General features: G+C 37.9%; 1 protein-coding gene across 2 annotated transcripts; it reads right to left on the bottom strand.

The window, feature by feature from the left end:
* Positions 1-241: 241 nt before the first annotated feature.
* On the bottom strand, positions 242-19,605 carry LOC110062229 (uncharacterized). Of its 2 annotated transcripts, none has more exons than XM_020769103.2 (16): positions 19,471-19,605; positions 14,065-14,128; positions 13,079-13,403; positions 12,514-12,686; positions 12,071-12,202; positions 11,172-11,462; positions 10,149-10,484; positions 9,282-9,581; positions 8,169-8,465; positions 7,261-7,700; positions 6,685-6,782; positions 6,089-6,248; positions 5,402-5,468; positions 4,506-4,783; positions 2,824-3,007; positions 242-2,390 (listed from the first exon to the last, which is right to left on the bottom strand). In XM_020769103.2, the coding sequence occupies exons 1-16, from the start codon at positions 19,501-19,503 to the stop codon at positions 2,194-2,196; spliced, it is 3,375 nt and encodes a 1,124-aa protein (XP_020624762.2). In that variant the 5' UTR covers positions 19,504-19,605; the 3' UTR covers positions 242-2,193. The 2 variants fall into 2 exon arrangements, with proteins under 2 accessions (XP_020624762.2, XP_020624763.2); XM_020769104.2 differs by lacking the exon at positions 19,471-19,605 and adding an exon at positions 14,203-14,547.
* Between the last annotated feature and the right edge of the window lie 5,942 nt (positions 19,606-25,547).

Raw genomic sequence — 25,547 nt, forward strand, 5'->3', positions numbered from 1 at the left:
ACGACTTCCTGAGTTCCGCTAGAGGGAGGGGAAAGGGGATGGAGGAAGGACTTGTTTGAGATTTAAATTTTTCAACATGTTTCCCCGCCCCTTCAGTTTCACCTAGGAGTCTCCCCGGGCCACAACACTGACTGATTGCAAAACTGATTCCGCGATCTGGGAGCAAAACGTAAAGCGTCTATTTATAAGGCTGTTGTGTGAGAGAGTTTTTCGCGGATTTGAAGAATTTAAGACCAAGAACTAGTACCACCGGACGCAAAATGTTATTCCAAGAACAGAAAACAGATCGTTACCATTACTGATTGCACCTTTTGAAGATAAAAACCAACCTTTTCATACTGACAAATGTAGTATGCAGTTTTGATCGTTGTTATTGTTCATCTTTACATTTTTGCGAACTTATCTTACGTGGGTTAACGCTGATGCAGCAAGTAATAATTTCCAGCTTTTTAGCTTTTTTCCTCAGAAAGACAGCCAAACTAAATTCAACTATGTACTGTTACTGAGTCCTACTAATCTAAGGAAGTCTGAGATGTTGTAAAATAAGTTTTAACAGCATGTTTCCTAATTTTCAGCTGTTTTTTCCCCATTGTATCATTCTTCTTGTCTAGTGTTATTTCTGTCCAGTAATCAATTTTTCTCTTTTTTGACGAGCTGCTTCTTTAAATATTAAACATTATTTCTCTTACTGTTAAGTGTTCTTCTGTGATCCCTTGTTATTCCCTTTAACATTGAGTGTCATATGTCTGAGCAACATTTCGATAAAACTTTTTAAGTTGTTGGAGAAATTGTTTGCTCAGGATGTCACCTTTTAGCTTTAATTGCCATTAATGTGGACTGGTTCCTTTGTTTTTAAGTGGTTTCAAGTGGTCACGTTGTGTCTTTTACTAAGCTAACAACTTAAACAACTAAAGAACCGTGAATTGGTAAAAGTTATTGTAGTCTCTTGGTCTAAAAATGAAAACTTGTTGTTGATCTTTATAAATTCCCTGGCTAGTCTTTGTGGGTTCAAACTTATATATTGATTAAGAATTCGTCATTTTTGGCTTCACAGATTCTTTTCATTATTTAGTTTAGTGGCTTACCCTAGTCAAATACATCTAAGTATGCTACTATTTGAGAGATGTACTGGCGCCGGAAAGTCTGGGCATTTACAAAAGCTATCGATTCCATGTTTTGTACCGAGTTACATAATTAGGGCATTTAGAGGAGAAAATGCCCAGATCGAAGTTAGCCGTTGTCCACAGAGACCAGATCTACTGTATAATGAACATTTTAGGTAGGTTATCGCGTCTTAGTAACGGGAAGCGTTTGTTAACGTGACTACGCCAGTACTGTAAGTTATATTTGTAACTTGTTTAGCAGAGGACGACTGAGAAATGCGTACACAAAGATTTATAACTCACTTGCACAGCCATTGTTCCACTTGTTAGACCTTTTGTTTGCTGACGTTCTCCTTGCCACTGCCGTTGCACTTTGCTTAAGCCCCCCCATTCTTTCGATATGACCCTCCCGCCCTGCTCAAAAGACATATGTAACCATGGTAGGTGTTTTGCATTTGAAACCCCCATAGACTGGACGTCTAGAATGCTGTATATCCTGCCGACCAATGCGAACCTCTGATACAATCCAAGTTTTCAGGATTGGCGTTACCATTTGGTGGGGCCTTAACTTTTAGGTAAAACGAGGTTGCCAGATCAGAATTCACCAGTAATTTAGAAACTGACTCATGCAAAGCTTAAGATAAAAGCAAGATGAAGAAGTTCAAGACAATGCTATTTTGCTCAAGCATTAATTTTCATTGGTTTCAAGTTACCAGAATATCGAGAAACGCGAAGCTCGGCGTAAGTTCGAGCGGAAGAGATTCATTTTTGTAAAACTGAGGGTATTTCTTAAGACTGGAGGAAGAGTTTTTGACCTACTGTGGGTCAGCGTAGATTGCGAATTACATAATGACGAAAATTACCATGGCCTTCTACAACCTGCTGTTATAAGTTAAAGTTTCAGATTGCGTACGGTTACTTTTCTTCTTCAAATCTTATGCCACCTCTGGTCTTGCAAATCGCGGGACACATCCTGTACGCTGACCAAGCTCGAGGTCTATTCCAATAAACTAATGACGGAACTCATAGCCTCTTTTTGGCGCACATGGCCTCTCCTTGGCGCTCATAGCCTCTGTTTTCAAAAGGTTAGCTAGACCCAGGTTCCATTCATGTGTTTAAGAATTTTTCCGTTTCTTGTCTCAGTCATTTTAAAACGTTCAAGTTGTTTGCGATGTTTAAGTCGCAGTTGTTGATACGTTAACGTAAATCGTTGATAAAACTCCTCTACTATTTGCTGTAGTTCTAATTTCGCCTTGATGTATTCCTTTGTGTGTCTTCTCGTTGTCACTAGAAACATTTGATAAAAAAGAAATAACGTTTCTTAGTCAGTGGAATAAACATCGTCATTAAAAATTGGGTCATTGGATAATACACTCGAGAGTTTTCGTTGGCTTAGCCATCATGGATCATGACCCATTACACCATGCTCTACAAATGTGGTAAGCGTACGCGTGATTCTTTTTGGGACGTTTTTATTTTTATTTTAGTTTAGTTTTCTATATTTTGGGAGCGTTTTTAGAAAAACAATTATTCCACTCGCACTTGTTGAATAGGAGATGATTATAGCCAACGAGGCGCGTAGCGTCTCGTTGGCTATCTACCATCTCGTATCAAACGCGGTGTCTTATTCGTGTTCACGTTAGATGTCCTAATTCCACCAAAATAGCACAACATGACAAAAGCTTATCTTTGGCTTAATCTTATAATTTTATGGCAATACCTTGGATCTCGTATCTACGTTTCTGCATTCCTTTATACCACGAGTGATAGACCATGCCCATAAATACAGCCACGCAGAGAAGAGCCAGCAATACAAAGATAGTCACGCGATAGATAGCTGTGCTTGGATCCAGGAGAGGTATCTTGTTTGATTGTATAGATTGTATATTTTGGTTTGGGATCTCCTAAACAACAACAATAACAGCAACAGGGTAAAATGGGTAAAACATAAAAAAATGGGACAGACTTGGAAAAACGGGTCACACTTGTAAAAATAACTCTCACTTGGAAAAATGTATCATCGGTCATACTTGAAAAAATGGGTCAAACTTAGAAAAATAGGGCACAGGAAAGATGGGTCACACTTGGAAAAAAATGGGTAATATTTGGAAAAAAGTGCCACTATTGGAAAAATGTGACGTTTGAAAAAATTGAACTCACTGCGAAAAAAGGGGACACACTTAAAAAAGCTCGACACTTGGAAAAATGCGTCACACTGGGAAAATAGGGTCAAACATGGAAAAAAGTGTAAGAATTGAAAAAATGGGTCAGACTTGGAAAAACGGGTCACTATTGGACAAATGGGTCACATTTGGAAAAATGTTTCGCATGTCAAAAAATGGGCAAACTTGAAAAAATGAGTCACACGTGGAAAAATGGGTCACTCTTGGAAAAAAGACCACACTTGGAAAGGTCGAAATTGTAAAAATGGGTCAAAATTGGAAAAAGTCACACTTAGAAAAAACGGGGTCACACTTGTAAAAAAGGATCACATCTTGATAAAATGTCACACTTAAAAAAATGGGTCACTTGGAAAAATAGGTCATATTTATAAAAGTGGGTCACACTTGGAAAAATGGGTCACACTTGAAAAAAAAGGGTCCACTTGAAAAAAAAAGAATTACACTTGGGAAAATAGGTCACACTTACAAAAGTGGGCCACACTTGTTAAAAATGGTAACACTTCGAAAAACGGGCCAAATTTGAAAAATGGAGTTACACTTAGAAAAAAGTATCACACTCGAAAAAATAAGTCACACTTGGAAAAAAATCACACTTGGGAAAATGGGTCACACTTTGAAAAATGGCTCAAACTTGGAAAAAAAATCACCGTTGGGAAAATGGGTCACATTTGGAAAAATAACTTAGATTTAAAAAGTGAATCACACTTGCAAAACTGGGTCTTATCCGGAAAAGGGATCAAACTTAAAGAAAATGAGACAGACTTAAAAAAAATTGGTTCCCACTAGGAAAAACGGGTCACACTTTGAAAAATGGATCACAGTAAGAAAAATGGGTCACACTTGTTGAAATAAGACACATTTGTAACAAAAACAAAAAGAGCAACAACAACAATGAAAACAACAACAAAGAACAACAACGACAGCGGCAAAAGAACAACAACAACAGCACCAAAAAAGAACAAGAACAAAAAGAGCAAGAAGAAGAAGACCAACAACAGCGGGAACAACAAAGTTAACAACAAGAGCAAGAGGAAAAGAATGAAGCTAAGAGGAGCAGAAGGGAGGGGAGGGCAAAAGGTGAAGCGATAAAGTCCGACTACAAATTCTAATGAGTCTACAGCCTTTTGTTGTTAAATTCTCCTTAGAGTGTTTGCTTAAATGGATATTTTTGCATTTTGTAAACAACAAAACACCGTCACAACGGACAAGCTTTACCCACCTTGTTGTTGTCTTGGTTTGTTTTCTGCAGTATTTCCGTGACAACCACGGTGCTCTTGTTCCCGATGTAATCCCGAAAATGCTGTTTAAGCTTTGCTGCATTGCCGCTGACCACCACCCCAGAGGTGAATTCAAAGGGAATTATTTGACTGACCACTATCCAGGTGACGTTAAACAGGTCATTCCTGTAATGTGCTGTGTATAGATCCACTAAGATTCCATCAACTTCGCCATACCTTAAGGCATTAACAAGCCTCTCAAGGGTGGGGAAGATGCTGCCTTTGCAAGAAAAATAACCCTCTTAGGAAGTGGCATTGCACAAGATGTTTCAACAGCATCTAAAACACTTTCAACTCATATTTGTATGTTAAAATGTTGTCTTTGTTTTCGGAGTTTGATTTTTTCTGAGGTTCAAATAGGTTTTAAAAATCATACGTTTCTGTCAGTTTTCAGCCGGTCTTCTCTGGGAAGTAGTGATATAAAAATGAATGTGGCGGACTCGTATTCATTACTCTGCTTCGCAATTGTGCTTGGAGACAAATTGCGAGCAACTTAAAACTAAAATGGGCGATTAAAGGAGCTCAGTCGCGGTATTCTGAGTTATTTTGGCCTCCTACAAAATTACATTTAAATTAAAGGAAACCTTAAAATAGAAAAACACCAAAGACATAACAATAAACTATAAAGAAACATGGATGGTTAAGGATGGGGAAGATTAACTCGGATTGCAAACGTCGAATATGAAAAATTAAGGCCAAACTTTTCAAGATGCGCAAACCATATTATCGTCCCTTTAACCCCTTGCCAAATTACCAATGATAGCTAATTCACTCTTATTTACTTCAAGTTGATGATCATTACACAGAAAAAGCGGACATGGGATAGTCAATGACTTACTGTCTCCTGCTTTGGATATGAATCTGATGAGAAGGTCATATTCCGGATACTGAGCGAGTGATCCCACCTGTGCAAGAATAGCGAAATCGTCGGTAACTATTGATACCATGCGCATTTATGCAAAACAAAGCGAGCAAAAATGAATAATTATTAATTAATAATAATAATAATAATAACAACAACAACAACAACAGGGCGGCTTTCACTTGACTGTCATAAAGTATTTGGTTTTGCACTTTCCGCGCTGCACGATCAGGTTAAAAATATCGCGCCACTTTTCATCCAATCAGAATTAAAACCAAAACCAATCATGACGCGTTCGCAAACGTTTTCCCGCGCTTCGCGTCAGCTACATGTAATTACTTCGAATCTTGATTGATTCACAGGATTTTCTGAGTCCTTTGTGATTGGCTAGAGTGATTACCTTGGTTTTGGTTTCACGACACTCAGTTGAAAACTGCTCTAATAAGTACAGTCCATCATTTACGTCAAAATACGATCAAACTTCAGTCAACTGTTATTCTCACTTTCGAATCAATAGAGCATTCCTTTTTCTTTCACTGAGCAAAAGGTCATCCCCTGTTCACCGGTCATAATGAACAAAGCATTTGAGTAAGCCTAGAGAGACACTTCAGTCTTGAGAACAAAGAAAGAATTCTCTAAGAAGCTGCGAATAGAACTGCTCACCTTCTTTCCTCGGGCTACATGCAATTGCTTGTCGAGAATGCGCACAGACATGGAGGAAGTGATGGTGCTTATGAGAAGAGAGGACAACACTATCCCGGTCAAAAACCACAAAATGGCGATTGAACGACCCAGAATTGTCTTCGGGTATCTGTCTCCATACCTAGCAGAATAAACAAGCAATAACTGATGACATGTTCAAAAAATATTCAAATGTTCAAATGCTCTTGTTTATAGTGGTCAACGCGCTTAGCTACACCTAGCTAGTTCACAGGCATGCTATTTAAACGGAAAGAAACAAATATATCAACTAAACATAATAGGTTTAAAAATCGCGACTGGCGGGAGGCAGACCAGTTGGCTATTTACAAGCATGAATGAGGAGTTGAACTAGGGTTTACCAAGACACAACTTCAGTTAAGTGGTCAGAGCGGGACCTGAACCCGCAACCTCCGGATTTCAAGTCCGGCGCCCTAACCACTCGGCTACGCTGCTTCCTAAATCAAACTTAACAAAGCAGGGAAAACCGATTGTGTCAAACGACCGAGAAGATTTTGAGGGTAAGAAAGCAAATGAGACTTAAGTACAGTTCTTCTTACCCCACTGTTGTCATGGTAACAAATGACCACCAAATGCCTTCCACTACTCCTTTATGAAACCGATAGGTGTTGAATTGCTGACCATTAGATTCAGATTCCTGAAGAAGCAAAAACAGTTATAAAGTAAGTCTCAAGGCGTGCATCTCTGGATATAAGAAAAATGAAGCATCTACTTCAACTTCCACATAAAATTTAACTTTATTTTTAAGCATGACTTTACATCATTTGCCTGTGGTGCATTACGTTCTACTTTATAAATTGGAGAACATACCAATCTGAAAAAACAATATCAATTTTAACCTCTTAGAGCTCTACAAAACAATAAGAAGCAATTATTTTATAAATCTAAGAATTTGAATTATAATTAAAGTTCTGAGTACCTCAAATAAATTCCTAGCAGAGGCAAGGCGACCCAGGAATTTAGACATTTAAGAGTTCCAATTTAGATGTAGTTGGCCGAGCAAGAAGCGCATGCGCGCATCCACGCGCATGAGCACTCCCACTGTCGTACGCTCGCACGCACGCATGCTCAAAGATTCACTGCTCAACAAACCACGCCTTCCTCAGATCACTCACCGCAAACCAAATGACAACCCCAATTAAGACCGCCAACACTATGCTAACTGCAAAGATGGGCCAGCCCGCCAACACAGAATGCCCCACATCTCGGGCATATCCTGAAGGTGTCTTCTTCCTCGTCATCAAGGCCACGCCAGGCACGGTTATGAGTGGGACATAAGGGTGGAAGCTCCTGTAGGTTGTCTTTCCAATTGCTGACCTGACTGGGAAACGGAAGTCAGCCTTAAAGCGGAGATCGGGTTCTTTGATGCTTTCCGTTGTGTTGACGGTGTAACTTATGTTCCACGTCTTGTAGTTGTAACACGTGCCACAAGATTCTTGAAGCATGTGCGCGAGGAGTTCTGGGATTAGACCACGAGGCTTACTGCGGCCTTGGATGACGTATGGGGGACTGGGAACCCAGTTGGCAAACATAAGGTGTGGACAGCGACAAGTTTCTAGAAAAAAGAAAGGTAAAAATTGAACCAAATGATGAGCAACTGCGAATCTGCATGGATGAATCCCTCACAGATTTAGTAGCTACAATATCGTCTCTTAGAGATATTATTCTAAAAACAACGACGATAAAATTAAAAATATTTTATTTTTAGTACTACGCTCTAGCATAGTAGAATGTAAAGGACTGGTTTTACAAACAAGATTATAAGCCATAAAAACTGCCCTATTTTACCTTTCATTGCAGCGCTAATTAACACTTTTAGTTTTGTCTAATACGTTTGTCTCTGCCAGAGATCTGGCAAAGAAGTAGTTCCTTGCATAGTGTTTCCTGTCCCATGTTGAAGTCCTCTTTATTCACATATCTGTCCCAATTCAAAGGATGTGTAGAGCGGAAGCGCTTTTCATACACAGTCTTACATTAAAAAGGAATTAAATATAAAAGTGAAGAATGATAAATCGTTATATACTTGCGAAAATGACTTTCTTGTTTTCCATCTTGTCATCTTTCATAACAGGTTTCACAGTAATCTCATAAGTACTGTATGTCGCCAGATCTTTCAATGACACATGTTGCGACGTTGCGCTCACGTTCACGGAATACTGGGACGAGTTGGTGACATTTTGGCCAGCCATGCTGATTGCTTCGTAAGTCACGTGATAATGCGTTAATTGTTTCAAGACCCCGTCACGTGGTTTGTCCCATGTGATTGTGATGTCGGTTGGGCTGCCGTGATTGATGGCTTTCATTTTAGGAAACAAAGTTTCTACAGTTGAAAAGTGAAGATGTTAACATGGCTACGAAACATAGAGCCGTTGAGACAGAGGAGAAAAATTCCACTTTGGCGCAACACTGCTTGCTAGAGAATGATTAATTTTACTATCTTTACAAATATAGAATTGTACGAATTATACGATTTTATTTCTCAGTTTGCTCTTTAGTTTTAGTTTCAATTGTGAAGATATATCAAACACCCCAAAGTTCGTTATATTCAACTCTCTTCTCGGTGCTTGGAAATGTGGTCAAACACGTTATTTCGTGTTTGATAAACAGTAGAACCCTGGTAACTCGAACTCTGAAGAGAAACGAAAAACAGTTCTAGTTAGCGGGGTTAATAATTGATAGTTTACTGATTTTTCAGCACTTCAGTATACAGTGATAGCTAAAGGGACCGCACCCAGTATGACTCATAAGATCGGGAAATGACTGTCAAATATGTGAACGGTCGGTTGTACTAATGAAAATCAAATTGCTGTGGTGTTAGTTTTGAGTGTTTTTACCGATTACAGGACAAGAAAAGCTAATGGGATGACATCCCTGGTGAGTTACATGAACCAGAATTCGAGTTATTGGGGTAAATTTTTATCAGGGGAAACAAAATTTAGTTCGAGTTAGCGGGGAATTTCGAGTTATCCGTGTTTGAGTTAACCGAGTTAAAATGACTGAAAAGTGAGGTCAAATCCAAGGATAATAGGACTTGGTTGAGTTAGCGGGGAATTTCGAGTTATCCGAGTTCGAGTTACCGAGGCTCTACTGTATTACTTAAAATTAGTAAGTAATAACTCTGGGTTAAGGCTCTTACTCTCAGACCAAGTCCACCCCTCAATACAGTCACTCCTCTTTCCATCTCCCTTGCTTGTGAACGCCAGAAGTCTCACACAGAATCTTGAGGCCGCCTCTGATTCCCTCAGCACTGTCATAGTCTGATTGACGTGCGCAGTCTCAACTGACACCTCTGTTGCGTCATCCATGTTTTCAAGTAATATCTTGTATCCAATAACAATCCCATTCACGTGATCTAGAGGTACTGGTTGCCAGGTAACAGAGAATGACGTGGAATTTATCGGTGAGGTTAATATGTTAACCGGCGCTCGGCTGGGGACTATGAGAGAAAGACGTTTAATCAGTTATTTCGTTAACCTACTGAACATCTTCACTGAACCTTCGCGTGCTTTTTATGGTGCATGTAATTCAGTTGAATTAAAAAAGATGGTGTAAAATTTTTTCACTAGGTAATTTCACTCATTAAACTGATTTGAGTTTTTCAAATCTTGTTTTCAAGTGCTACGAAAATTTCCAAGGAAGGCAATTTATCATGTGATTATCATGATTAAACGCCTCATGCTGATAAATAAATAAGACGAGAACGGGAGGAAAACTAATCTGCCAGCCTTGTTACAAATGGGTTAATTAATATTCGTGTCAGTTCACTGGCGCACAGTTTCTGAATGCTTACAGAGCAGTGACGAAATGTGATTAGACTCGATTTTTTTCCTTTAGCTTGTCTTGAAAGACTATTTTTGGATATCATCATATTTTTCACTCCATGTTTAGACCAAATCGGGTTACATTGTTACCGAACGATCATAATCACAACAGGAACAAAGGAAGTTCAATGGGCCATGTGTGTTACCATTATATCTACATCTACACCACTGTTTGATCTTACCACCTTCCTCTGTGAGTATAAATTCACACGAGCTTTCTGGTCCATCTCCTTTTCTTGTGAATCCCAACATCCTGATGCAATACCACGTAAAAGGTATTACGTCTCGGACTACAAAATACACATTGTCGTCCACTACAATTGCGAAGCGTTGCCATTGGTCAGAGTCTATATCACGTGGCTCTTTTAAATGACCAATTGCGCTCATAGTCCTGAACGTCAGCCTGAATCCGAGGACAATACCGTTCTGCTTTTGATCCGGAATCGGTTTCCATCTCACGGTGATAGCAAAATGGTCTGTGGTTTCTACACTGATATTCTGCGGTGGCAGGTCTGGAACTTAAGGCATCAAAGAAATTCTTTTAGTTGTATAATTGCAAGGGTGATTAGCTTATAAATTCTCGAACGAAAAAACCCGTAACCCCTGCTTCAATTTCGGATCTTAACAGATCATTCGCGTTGTCACAAAATTTCAAATATATTTCCCCATCTCAATTCTCAATTTTCCAAGTCAATCCAGTTCCGCTGCACTGAAACTTGGCGAGCAATGTCCTGTGATGTCGTTGTAAAACGAGAGACATTTGAATTGAAAACTTAAAGAGTGCCCCAACTGTTTCGACTGACTCACCTTCAAATAAGTACTTTTCAATATTTAATTTTGTTTCTTTGTGCCAAAGATCATCCTAGCTCTGTGCATTGACAGTCGGCTTGAATATTCAAGTTATCCAGCACGCTGTTAAATTACCTTATCTCGAAAACCGCCAGGTTCATTTATCCCCCTGGCTCGACTTTAAACACATATCTGTTCCCTAGGTTATTGTAATTTTCTTCGCAAATGTGTATTAAGTGTCAAGAGTAAATAAAGCACTGTTGTTGTTGTTATCTCTACTGTGCATATTTTAAAATGTCAGGGGAGGTTTTTGTTTGACTAATTAGTCTGTGTGGACGGAAATAAAGGAGGTATTTTTGAAATCGAAGAAGAGTAGGCCTTTCTCAAGACATCTGAAATAAATCAAGTTGTCTTACCATCATCCTCTGTAACAAATTCATGGCAGTCTTCTGCCCAAGTGCTTGCCAAAACAGTTAACGGTTCCACCGTCACACAGTAGTTAGTGAATGTGTGTAAACCATCAAAAAACATTGAGCTGATGTTTGTGTTCACCAGTGTTACTCGACTGGTGTCTCTCTCGGACTTAAGGTTGACTCTGTACCCAGTGAAATCAAACACAGATTCAGTTCTTTTGAGTGGTTGCCATCTTATCACTGCTGTCGAAGTTGTTACATTGTAGGCATCCACATATAAAGAGGGAGCTTCCTCTAAGATCAAGAAGATATATTTAGCTTGCAAGAAAAAAAAGATGTGTCGTAACTTTTCTTTTCTTTGTTTTTAAGAGACTATTGGAAAATATTGTCAGAGCAGTGGAAGACTTTTTTGTGTAATTGATGTATTATCGGCTGGTCCTGCGCATTCTCAGTTTAAACGCAATTTCAGTCATCATTGGCTAACAAACTGTCGCTGCTCTCTAAATGGACTTAGATCCAAGTCTAGCTAACTACCTTGCACTATGACCCATCATGATCAATACTGCAATAAACCTCAAGATACGATACTACGTACATCATTGCTAAGAAAGACAAACAACAAATTAGTAATAACTAACCAAAAAAAGAGCAAAGATTAGTATGGACTATCGATGACGAAATATAAATATCTGGAGGAAATTCTTTTTCCGGATCGGATGTAACCTTCGTGATAGCAAGCCCTATTACAGAGTTCTTCATACTGGTTTTCATACTGTGTTTGCCTGTATTCTGTAGGAAAATATTGAACAACGCAGTCTCCGCAGTCATAAGCACGCTATGCATAGAAGGAGCTGTAGGTGAGCAGTTATAATTTTTTTTACGAATTTACTTATTAAACTTACTGTTTGTGCCTTCATGCTCGACGCATGCGCCATTAATAGGGTCCTCTTTCGTAGTGATAAGTGTTTTCAGTCCCCCGCCACAAGTTACGCCACAGCGTCTTAGTAGAACACAAGTGGTCTGGACCGAGGAGCCTGCGGAAATATATGACAGAAAACTACTTATGATACATGTCGGCATCTGAATGTGTCATGCGTTCTTGATATCTAAGGCAAAACATTTTTCTGATAAAATCATTGTTGTCTAAGAAAAATGTCAATCTCCTTATTGAGACATTAAGAAAGCTTTGAGCTTCGCAAAAGCAAATCAGATTTGACTCAAAGTCTACGACATATGCATTTTCTGAAGGACCTTTCCATTCGCCATCCCTATTTATCTTGCTTTGTCTGTAAGAAGTTGGATAAAACATCATTTACATAGTTGTACTGAGTATAGTTATCATTACCTGGCGAATAAAGAAACAAGTATTTTTGGTCCAATGACTTTGTAGTGTTTGATCCGGGAAATTTGACGTGAATACGCACGTGATCATTTTCAACGTAGTTACAGTGTAAGGCCTCTATGTAATACAACTTTCCCCGCTCCAGTTGTTGAAAACAAGATGTTTGATCTGGATATCTGATTAAAAGAAAAAGAAAAAAGAAAACATCAAGATGTCTTCCATTACCGAGCCGAACGTCCTCCAAAGAATGGAAAAATTTGAGAAGAACAATACTAAGTCGTTTGTCTGATCTTGTTGAAACTAGACTAGACCAGTCCAAAGTGACGTAGCCTAGCCTGACGTACACTAGTCTAGACTAGTATGACCTAGTCTAGTCGAGTATATTCTAATTTAACCTAATCTATTCTAGCCTAATCTATTCCAGCCTAGTCTAGTCTAGCCTAGTCTAGTCTAGTCAACCCTAGGTTTTACTACCAAGTCTAGTCTAGTCTACTCTAGGAAAGCAGAGCTCGTCTTAATTAGCAAAATCTCTTTTCCACAGTGTAAATTCAAGACATGCGCCGTTTACCTGTCCCACTGGTCGTACCCAGTCCGGTGCTGCTGATCAATCCGGATGAGTTCTTTCTTGTTCCCAGGCTTCTCGTCAACGCTTAAATAGAATGCACACTCAGAGTCACAGGTGGCGTGGAAGCCGTAGTTTCCACTCTTGGGAGGAATAAAGTAAGCTTGCAGTCTCTGCCCATAAAACTTGTCGCCGTTTTTCGGCGGTGTGAACGTGGGGATGGTTTGTACTGTTGTTGGAGAGTTGGGAAATCTTGGGTCTGACGTCAGATGCGTTAGGAACCAACCTCCACTGAGCCCTCTCCAAATTTCCCGTCTAACTCCACGATACTCTGTTTTGTGATGGAAACAATAAAAGAGCGACATCGAAAACACTTGTTTCACAATTTTAAAAATAAAGCCACCCTTTTGAAATGCTGTTTTTATCTCTAAGAACTATATAGTGAGGCCTTGGGACTTCAGGTGCTTAGAGTGAAATAACGAAATTTTTGAATTCTACGAGAAGATTAGAACGAATAAATCTTATGGATCCCTCAAGTTCTCCTTTACAAACTCTCTCTGCGAGCTGCTTGCGTTGCCCTTATTCCAACATTATTTCATAAACATGGAAAATTCCTTGCCAACTAAGTTGTGGATAAGCGTATTGTTCATTGATATTCTCTTAAGGTTCCAGTCTATCGGGGCTACACAACCAAAACACAATTTTCAAACGCTCTTAAATTTTGGTCGCTGGCTTGTGGTGTACTTCAATTTTATTTATTAACGTGAAAGACTACTCACAAACTTAGTTGTGAATGACAATATTCTTTCGATATTCTTTTACTTTGGAAAACAAATAGCCATATCTTTTTAACCAAATAGCCATTTCCTAAGATACTGTACTTGTGAATTTTCGTCGCTATGCGGTGCAAAATTTTCATTTGAAAGGTAATAAGTGAAATATCATAGCCTTAGTACTCTGAACAAATAAACAAACATATAACAATTTTTTACCTTCAGGGATGCAGGAAGAGAAATCCGCAATCGTCAGCTGAGTTGCAGTAATCAGGAAAATACACTGAAAAAAAAAAATGCAACTTATTAAAAGAGTTTCCATCCTGAAGAAAGTATTGAGACCTGCGCTTTTCTTACTTGCAACTTCAACGCTGGCATTTACGCTGATCAACGTTGACTTCGTAATTTAAAAATCGGAACTAAAAATGCTGGAATTAAAAATCTATATTTTTCGGAAATTTCATACAAGGCTAAAAATTAGAAAGAAAAATTGTTATAACACTAAAGGCTTTTGAGTTATTGTCGTGATATATTTCTCTCTAATGTCTGTCTGACCAGGCACTGAGAAAGATCACATCTGGGCTATCGAATGCAATTATCTATAGGCGGATATCTCGTGTAAAGTTCGTCATTATTTGAGGGTTGAATCAAACCAGCAGGATTTTTCCTTTTGAACAATTTCAATTGTCAGTTCTCAAAATGTCACGTCAAGAAATCAATATAAAAAATTATCCAGATGTCTATTTTCAAGCCCACTTCCTATGAGCAAAATTAAATTTCATTTTAGAGCCTTTTGTGCTTTCTGAACAAAGGAATATTTATTGTACTTATTGTTAGATTCCGCATTGATAAAATATAAAAGGCATGAAAATTCCAGCAGGGTGAGACCTTCTTTTTCTCAATCAAGAACAGACTCTTGCTAAGCCCAAAATTACCAAACCATTTTTGTAATTACTAAAAGTAAAAAGTAGACATTTGTGCTGTCGTGTTTTATGCTTTTATTGACATGAGATAGAAAATTTCAATTAAATCAATATGTCTATCGCGAAAAAAATCTCAAGATTTCTGTCCCATTAGTTTTTGAACTGCATTTCCTTTATTGTTGACTGATTTTTCTGCAATTGTGTAAGAGAAAGCTTCCTCGACCTACGTTTATTTGTCTAGAACAAAGATCGGTTCCGGCAATGTTCCATTTACAGAATTTACTCAGTTATTACTTACACGATAAGAATATTTTTCAACCTAGCCCAGATATAAATAGTGAAATTCAGACACTAATTGGCAGGTTTTATATTTTCAAAGCAACGTTGCCGAATATTATTAGGCAAGTCTGCGAACCTTACAAATTTCTGCACAAAAAGTCCGATTTCCAGTGTAAGCGAGGCTTGTCAGACGATAAATTCGAACTAAGGCATACACGTATTTCTTGTCTTTTACTCCTCCGAAATTTTCCGAGTAGACGATCAATCTCCGAGAGTCGTTTAAAGCTTTCCGAAGAGCCATGCACATTGCCGAAGATTCCTGATCATTTTCTAATAAGACTCGTTATTCCGTTTTGGACAGAAGGAAACAAACAACAATTAAATTAAAACCTTATTCCTCTTCCGGAAAGCTGTCAATACCTTATGTCAGACATATTTAACTTGGTTCAAGCAAATATGAAATAGCGTGTGCATTTTACTAGTTTTATTTCATCGCCATAGCGAAATCTATGTTTTAATACTTTCCGAGCAATTTGCGTGACCTACTTACAGACGTCAATACATTAAAATATTCTTAATGGTAAATTTGCTTGGACGGCAAATATCAGAGGAAAAACAAGAAAAGTAGACACAATTTCCTTCTATAAATGTCAATGTTTCATCTCGTATTTGCAATATGTCTGAATTAGTTTTGATAGTGATGTTTGAAGTTACAAAACATCAATATCCGAACAAATGATAAATTGCGGGAGTAATTTCAATTTTTATCTACAGTCCATTAAAGATTCTATTACTTTTTTTTCCAAGTTTGAACAGCAAACAAAGATAAAAATTAATATTCCGGTCTAGTAGAATATTTATGCTAACGATTTTCCATTTCCGGAAAAAAAAGTCAACTTTTGCAGTCATGTTTGCTAACAGTGTTTGCGTTTCATTTTGGACTTTCGTCGAAGCCTTACATTCAGTAACTTACTTGTTTTTTGGGTGGATCTCAGCCACATTTAGGTCATTTTAGAAGAAAAAAAAACTCGCTAGGAAAGGAAACCAACTGCATAGACTCAAAAGAGCGATCGTTTCTGACGCCAATGTTTACATTTTTCCTGATTAACACACGACTTTGCACAAAGAAGGTATCACTTTAGATACAAATTGACTTGAAACAATTAAAGAGCTTGTGAAGTTTAGCTACTGGTGAAAGTTTTGGCTCTTTGGGTGTAAGATTTAGAAAGAAATGGGCTTTCATAAACTGCAAAACTTCTGAGTGGCAAAAGCCCTAATGCCGGGTTATCCATTCTTTGTAAAATTTTGAGTTTTTAAACCCGTGTCGTACAAAAAATATTGAATATCTCGGATTCAAATTTTTCTTTTAACATTCAGAACTGATATTTTTGTAGCTTGATCAGAAACTGAATCGCTTATGCTAATGAAGAAAATGTAGAAAAAAAACAAAAGATTCCCGGCCCATAGAAACACAAAGCCAGGTCAAGCTGTTGAAGTAATTAATGATGCCATGAGTAACGAGAATTTACAATTTGATAATCGAAATAAACGGCTTACTCTCCTATATTATAATCGCAGCATTTTCTAAATTAAGTGAAGTAAATAAACGGCACTCGAGAAAGTTTGGGAAAACTCGAAAAAGCTGTAGAAACACTCGCCTGCGGTTCGTGTTCCAACTGCATTTCTCGTTCTCCCAAACTTTCACTTGTGCTTCTATAACGGGATGAATCTCACAGCAAACATGAAGGGAACTAACCGAGAATGGAGCATCATGAAATTATGCGGATAATCTTTTCAAGTTCGACGTTTATAATTCGTCCTAATTGATCTTCTTCAATCTCAATCGATTAACACGTGTGCGTACTACTTTTTGTGTTCAGTAAGCTTGTATTATATGGTTCCTTAGAATTAGACGAAAATGAATGCTAAAAGTATTTCAGCGGCGAATAATATAAATTTTGCACAATTTTAGTTCAACAAATTGCAACTATCAAAACAAGTTTTAACGAGGTGGGACGTGCTCGTCAAGATAACTTCTTCTTCCAATGCTCTCTCCTTATGTTCTACACTTTTTTTTTAACTTACTCAATGCTTAATTATTTCAATATTAGAAATTGCACCTTACTCATATTGTAAACAATAGTTTGATGAGGTTTTATTTCTGAAAAATCTAGAATAATAATTAATTATAATAATATCACGGAAGATGTATGGATGAGTGATAGTGGAATTTTCTTATACATTTTCATACATCCAGTTGCAACGAGAGACTCTTGGTTGAAAGTAAACATAGAAAAATGTCATTTTTGCAACAACCTCTTTTAAAATTGTTTTTCAGAATTATGAATCCATCCAACTCATCCACCATTTTTTATCAGTGAAACTTTTTTGCAATTCTTAATTATCCCTATTTTGTTTAACTTATAGACAATTACCTGCACACTCAGAGAAGAGAAAAGATGTCTAATAACTGACATGGATACCAGCCTCGGAATAAAAGCTGTATAGAAAAGCAATCCCACCGCTTTTCTATTCAGTGGTGCTGTAATGATTTGTTGATTTTGCTGTTGTTGTCATTGATGATAGTTATTAGGGCTAATGAAAGTAAACTTCGATTATAATTGAAAGAACAGCAGACTGGAGCATTGTTATAACCAGACAGGATAGGACAAGGCTCAGGAAAATGTCCAGCTTTGCCTGGAGGCTTATATTCCCACACTAAAAGGTCGATATCAGATGTAACTGAATTTCTTGATTTATATTATAGTATTAACGTAGGTAACATTGAAGATTTTCAAACAATTTCAACATTTCAACATTTTCATAAATAAATAATTAATAGACGTTCTAAATATTCTAGCTGTATGCGTCAAGCCAGCACGCGTAAGTATTTTTCTATACTATTATTTCACTTGAATTCTCCTGAAGCTCAGAAACCTAATTAATGAGATAATAGCGTTATCGAAGAGCAGTCGACAAATAACAAGACCCCATTAGACAGGAAGACGTATTTACCGATGATATAGCACGAAGATGCAAATAAATTCCAATATAAAACACTTGAAGATGTCAGCTCTTCTCACGTTTTTAATCTTCTCACACGTTTTCTACTTGCACAATAATCAAGATTCTGGCAAAAAATTTCTTTCTTGAAAAGTGCTTGTTATGTGTTAAACAGTAAACGCTAATATTTTTCTTTTCCATAACATTAAAGAAACATTTGTACAGTTTTCAATATGTGACTGTTCATCATACTACGTGTTGTTTTACGAATATTCATCGCAGTGGAATATAATTAACACATTTGTCTGAAAAACCTCGGCGACTTTCTTTCCAATATTTTGACTTAAATGTTGTTTCTTTAATTACTCAGTACCGATCTAGTTAGAGGTATCTAAACGTTAATTTGAAAAAATCATTTTTGTTCAGTCGAACATCAAAGTGAAATTTTGTTTTTTGGCTTGTTAAGATTAAAAGGAAATGAAGTTATTCATAAGAAGCCGAGTAATCAGGACAACGGGTGTTTTTAATGAAAGAAGTTATGAGTTCGCTGTCAAATCAAGATTGGGCTTTGAAGAAAAGGTGAAATAACAATGCACTCGATGCAAAGAAAGGATGATTGATGAATATTTTCCGCTATTTGCCGCCAACAGCGAGTTTAGAACAATTCTATTGAAATTTCCATGCTTTCTTGTTTTAGATAATTAGAGAGATATTTGCTAATTCTTTTACCAGTGGCAATATCAACGTAACAAATCTCCCTAGTGATATTCACACAATTCTTTCAGTTAAAGGTTGGGAAAATTGAGTGAGAAGAACGTAAGGTCTGTTAGAGGGTTAAAGTGACTCCTTCGCTCGCTCCGCGTTGTTTCTTAACAAAGTCATAAAAACATTGCCAACGCACATTGTTCTTTGCAACCCAGGATGACCATTTATTAATCCAAAACATTCATTACACATGACCTATTTTTTTTTCTTTTTGCCAATAAAGACGCTGTATTATTGTTTTTGGCTTCATGTTAACGGCGTGTTTATGAATATTTCCACTCCCTTAGTCTAGAGCATTGTGATTATTTGGTGAAACAAAACTATAAAATATTCAAATACAAAACCTCGAGTCATGTTCGTTATTTCACTCGTACAAAAGTAAATAAGTCAACAGTGGATAAAGACATCAGCCGATCAGTACATAACCGTTGTCGTCCGGTCGATATCAGCTTTATTTCATCGCTTGGATTCCTGCAGACTACGATACAACTCATTAAGGATGACAGGGTCTTAGTAATAATTTTCATAAGCATTTACGGACGGAAAATATTTTTCAGCTAGCATATGCCCAGGAAGTATATATCAGAGTTACGCAAAATACTGGTGGAATATTTCCTACGAAAAAAAGTCTATTTTAACACATACGTGTACTCACCACCAAAATGCCAAAGGTCTGCGCACAACACATCGCATTACAGCCAGGTCAAGACGCAGCTATCTTAACTTCTCATTTATAAAACGGTGATCAATACCTTAGTAGCCGGCTCTGCATGAATGTATTCTGTTGAATTAATTCACCCCAAGTCGTAAGTGTTTCTTTGATCTGATTGGTTCTCGTGATTGTCCGCAGCAGGCTTACGAGAGTTCCTCTCTTGTTCCGCTGTTATTCAACTTCGTTCTTATTTATTTATGCGCCGCTTTGGGTTTTCAGTGAAATTTAATTTCCGTCCTGGCATTGAGCAAAAGGAAAACTACTTTGGCTCGTCAGTTGTTATTTACAAAAGAGTCACCAGTCAAAATGGAACGATTTTAACTTTAATTTGATCAAATGTTTCATGTATCTTCACAAATTGACCAGCCAAAAAAACACATGAATTTTTCAACGGACAAAGCGAGCAAAGAATATTCTGATGCCAATGTATCCCTCCGCTTAAAATTTGTCGTTGTTGTGTGCAATATGAAAGGGAGAGAAAAACAAACTTCCAGTTAAGACGGCTTCCTATGTTTTTCGTGTCAAATAACCACTCGATTTTGTTTGGAAAATACCTTTTGTCTTTAAACAATGGATGTTCTTTAAGCCCGCTGCACAAAATTATATCAATCAATTTACCTCTCGCAGCAGCAGACGCAGTTTCAATTTTATTCAGCTCACTGAGAGTGCGGTTACGAAAATGCGGTTAAAATCCATTAAACAATCAATTTTAAAGATAATTTTCAAACTTGAATTTAGAGCCTTCAAAGGAAAATTCACAGCAACGTTTTGTGATAACGTGATAGCTCAAGGCAATGTTGAGCAAATATCACCTGTTTTAAAATTAGCATTTCGTTTGATCACCAACATTATTGATTCATTTTGACACAGTTCTGAAAAGAAAAATGGCTTCACAGCCTATTAATCATCGTAACTGTGATTCTAAGCTTTGTTTCAAAGTAACTTTTGAGAATTTAGTTGCACATCAACACATTGTCCCTTAGTTGATGTTTTTTTTTTATCTCAGCACTAAACTTGACAATGCAATGCAGTGAGGTGACAGTGGATTTGGACGAGGGCGCTTGGAATTTCTAACTGATTAATGCTTCACTATGCCAAACTGCCGTCTGTAAATTAATTTTATCACTCAACTCAACTTAGCGAAGAGCTAATACATTAGAAACGAATACACCAAGATATCCAATGGTATTTATACTCTAGGAAACCGGTTTAGCAGGTTATCTATAGTCGTTCTCCGCTTCCTACTCTCGTTAACCATACTCAATTACTGTGGAAATCGTCATTAAATCCGACAAAGTTCTTTGTCGTTTGCTTGTTCACTTTTTTGGCCTTGACGGTGTACAAAACGCAATTGTTGTTTACTACTGACTGAGGAATAAACCAATAGAAACGTTTTGGTTACGTAATTAATGCACAACGTATGAGCGCAAAACAAAAGATTGTGTGCGGTCGAAGACCTTCTAACATAAATCTTGGCATCTTTGTTTGCTATAACCATCCTCCCTCTATTAACTACAGTGGAACCTTCGAACCTCCAAGGGAAACGTAAATAAGTTCGAAAAATCAAAGAGTTCGAGAAATCGGGGGTAAACTTACAGTGTTCGACTGAGGAGAGGGAACGACTTTTGGTTCGAGTTATCGGGAGGTTAGAAAAAATGAGGGTTCGAGAAATCGGGATTTTACTGTATGTTTTAAGTGAGCATGACAGACAGTCAATATTTCAGGAACAACAAACGTCAGATGGTCTATTGCATGCCTTACTTGCATGCTTTTTAGCGTGAAGTATCGCTTTCCATTTACATTCATGATTCACAGCATAAATCACTGTCCTATAGTCTGTATTTCAACCGTCTTCTCGAGTCGCACAAACCGCAAGAGACGACTGAAATTCAAGCAATCGTTCGCCGGGTTTCTGCTATAGTTGCAAAATACTGCAAGACTCTAAAAATATACCGGGATACCACACACTGAATTGTATCTAAAGAAATATATGTTTCGAGAAACTGTCAACACTAAGAGCACAAAGCACTTGAATATATAATTAAGGCCGATTGCCAAGTTCATTGGCAAACCTTAAAATCTTTCCTTCAAATCTTATCTGCTTTCTACTCCATATGTAAAAGAATCTGGTCTATCCTTCTTGATGTTCTCAAGGGCACGTGGTATATGACTCTCGCGAAGCTAAGCTAAGCTTTTGTCACGATATCTCAACTCATTTGTTTACCGGATATAACTTTCTTTTTCAACGAAAAGAAACTTGAAATAATAATTTAGGGGAAACTATAAATCATATTAACAGAACAAAGATAAGAAAGATTGAAACTTAGATCACAAAATTAAGTGTAAGTCGCATGACAGAATTTGATAGCATTGTAGATAAGCTGACACACTACAAAGTAGTATTTCCGTACACTCGGAAAATTTGCAAAAGGGATGAAAATAAAGAGGGCGTAAAGTACAGCAACACATCTTATTTAATTTCTTTCCTTAATTGAGATTTAAAGTTTAATATTCCAACGAAAAAAAGAAAGACTATCTGAATTGCTTCATAACCACAACAGACACAAATAATAAATTTCTATGTATTTACAAGTTTTCTTTTTACTAGTTGTTTTACGGTTTATTATATGGATTTCCTGTGAGCTAGGTGAGTTTTTTTAATTTCATTTTTATTTTATTTATTCTGTAATACCGTTACTTATAGTCTGGAGGCGCGGTGGCCTCAAGGTTAGTGCGCTCGACTTCGACGTCTCCGGATCGAGTAACCCGGGTTCGAGCCCTGGCTGGGGACATTGCATTGTAGTCTTGGGCAAGACACTACTCTTACAGTGCCTCTCTCAGCTCCACCCAGGTGTAGAAATGGGTACCGGCGAGCCTAATGCTGGGGGTAACCCTGCGATGGACTAGCCTCCCATCCAGAGGGGAGTTTGAAATACTCCTAGTCGCTTCATGCTACAGAAACCAGAGATAAGCTCCGGTCTGATGGGTCACTTGGCTCGTATGCAGACTTAACCTATCACTTATAGTTATCTCATATACCACTTAAAAAATGTCACTTACTTTTGTTTCCTGCTCTAGCATTACTTCTATTTGTCTCTAATATTTGTTACATCTGTTCCCACAGAACCACATTACATTACCTACATATGTCTCATACTGATTAGTTAACTATTTACAACACATTACTTACATTTAATTTTTCTTCTTCAGATGGGCCAGATATGATACCAAACAGTTTTCTTCAGTTGGTGGAGTAAGTTTTGTCTTGTTAGTAGCATTAAACCCAGTTTATTACATTGTTTATGATCGTCTTTGCAAATTGGCAGTTAGTAAAAGTATGTTCAATTGAGTCTTGCTTTTCACAGTAAAAGATATCCGTTTGAGCGAGGTGAGATAAAATAACCCTTCACTGACCTTCTTTTGCATGCAGTATATTTGCTTGACCAGAGGGCGTCAGATTCAAGATTCAGATTAACCCCCCCTCCCTCCCTCCCCACGAATGATATTTGAAAATTGTCTTAAAAATGCACAAGCCTTTAGGCGAGTGTAATTTGAAAGAATTTTCAAATATCATAAGTAGTGTAAATCTTAATTGCTCGAACTTTCATACGATTACTCATTATATGACTAGGAAAATTACGAACGCGCGAGCGTTAATTTACACTACAGAGCGAAATAATTATTAACGATTAAACTGGCCTACTCACAGCCAATCACAATGAAGTAATTTTGTCAGTCGAATAACATTGTATTTTATCTGATTGCTAATCAGTTCAATTTAACATGCATGCATTTTCTTCAAGAAAGGTAGGAAGTTTTATATCTGAGTTCGCCATCAAATTTGCCCGTTTAATGTACAGTTCTAGTTAAAAAATTCAGCGCAAGGCTTCGCGCTCCAAATATTTGAAAAACCCTGTATTCGTAGCAGTTAACCTTCTTGAGATCTGTGAACAACATCAGGCTTAAATTCACTAAATCGTGATTTGACTTATTCGTTTGGTTCATTTAACAGATGTTACATTTAACAATTCAACTGAGTAATTTTGTACTCTGCGGGTGACAAGACTGAAAGAAGAGATATTGACACGAATTCATTTTGTACTCAATATAATGATATTCTTTCCTTTGACTGGTGCCGAGGGTAACAATTAGTTTTGTTTGCTAAGAACATTGACATTCGAGAGGAAACGAGCGAAATTATCTGATTTGTTTTATAGCATGCTCAACAAAAGGGCTTCTGTTCGACACCTAGCTTGAGAGGAGTTTGGGATTATTTCTCGGAGTAAGCCTATGCTTCTGACAGGAAAAAAAGGACGTCTTCTTTAAGTCATGAATTAGTAGCTCCAATATATGTAAAAGTAGCAATGGTCGGTCAACACCGATGGCGGATCCAGCCCTTGAACTAAAGGGGAGGCGGTTTTGTTTTGATTGCCCTGCTGGCTTTTCCTCCTTCTGTTATTTATCCTTTTTTACCCAAAATAGGGGGGAGGGGGCTCGGGTCCCCCGGGCCCCTCCGCTGAACACTTACCACGATTGGCACTGCTCGAAAACCTAACTGTTCATGTAGCTTCCACTAGTCCCATTCAAACAAGATTATCACAGTTACCTAGCTCATCTAAAATATGCTATACATATATATTAGATAAACTAATTAATCATGTTATAATATTGAGAAATAAAGATAAGATGTTGTTGTTGTTTGTTGTTATTTAGCGGCATAAATTTTGTAAGTTATACCCGCTCAGAGACTTTTGGCGGGAAACAGATTTTTGTTAGATGTCATGTGACCCTGACGAAGTCAATGCGAGTGCGCGCTGTTGAGGTAAAATTTCAGCTATATAACAATGGCCGTGAAATAAACATTTATGAAAATAACGGCATGTACCCTTGACCTCTAATTTTTAATGAGGGATTTACGGCAGATTTAGTCTGCAATAACAGCTACCAAGTCTCTGTCTAAATGTCCATATCCACTTCGCGGTCCGGTCGATACGAGCTATGTATCCCCCAGGCCCATCACCGTGTCTTTGAACTTCCCATGCCGCTGGCCAACTGCTGTCATCAAAATCAGGTGAATTCCATCTGAGATGAGAGCGTTCGCTGCATTTCCAGTTCGAGTTAGTTACCAGTCCATTGCTGAAGGAACCGAGTATCCCTGGATGATAATGAGAGCTCTTCGCTTCCACTGCAATAATTTTGGTATTGCCTGGTATGACGAAATCTGTGGCCGTCCTCCATCCCCCGTTGTCTTTTCCTAGGCTTATCCCATCAGCAAACAGTTCCATGGAGTCTCGACAAGTAAATGTTGCGGTGAAATCTGGAATGGAAGAAGTCATTATTGTAACGACGTTTCTCATTTCATGTGCGACGAAACAAGAACTGAGCAAACTCTCGAAAAGCCTGATAAATCATACTTGCATTGTCATTCTCCCCTTATTCGTCCCTCCCTCTAATTGTTGAGATGGCAAAGTAGTAAAAAAAAAAAAAAAGAGGCTCAGTAGCCCAGTTTTGTATTATCGGTTTTGGATTGGAAGGCATGGAGGCTCATGCGGAAGGATATCATTAAAAAGACATTAATGTCATTTGCATTTGAAAACACTCCCCGCATTAGCTTCTACCGAGAATACGGAAAGGGTCTATTAGACGCCTCTCTGAGCGGACTCTTGAACAGGCCCCAGCCAATCACATACAAGCATTACATTATAGGCACACATTTGTCTCAACTGGGCACCTCTGGTACCGAGGGTGGTTGCTGACGTGAGAATCATGACGGGACGCACGTGGCTTCTACTGCAAGTACCGCAGAGAAATGGTAGGAAATTTTCATAGCGTTTCTTACATACTCTCACTAGGGTTCTTAGTCTTGCGGCCAGTGAAGCGTCATAATGTGTTTTAGTGACATGTCGATGATATGAAATGAAAAATAAACCAGAAAGGGCCGATGGAACATGAGAGAAGCTTTAAAATGAAACCACGATATTAATAGTGCTTTAAAAGTAAATATTGCGTTCGAGTCAGTC

Source organism: Orbicella faveolata, unplaced genomic scaffold (assembly GCF_042242905.1).
Source record: "Orbicella faveolata isolate gen_17 unplaced genomic scaffold, um_ofav_v1 contig_14, whole genome shotgun sequence".
NCBI lineage: Eukaryota > Metazoa > Cnidaria > Anthozoa > Scleractinia > Merulinidae > Orbicella > Orbicella faveolata.

Coding starts and splice junctions, on each gene's coding strand:
- LOC110062229 (XM_020769103.2), bottom strand. CDS start 19,503: ATGTGTTGTGCGCAGACCTTTGGCATTTTGGTG. Junction 12,203..12,513: donor CTTGTTTCTTTATTCGCCAG/GTAATGATAACT, acceptor ATATTTCCGCAG/GCTCCTCGGTCCAGACCACT. Junction 9,582..10,148: donor TATACTCACAGAGGAAGGTG/GTAAGATCAAAC, acceptor TTTCTCTCATAG/TCCCCAGCCGAGCGCCGGTT.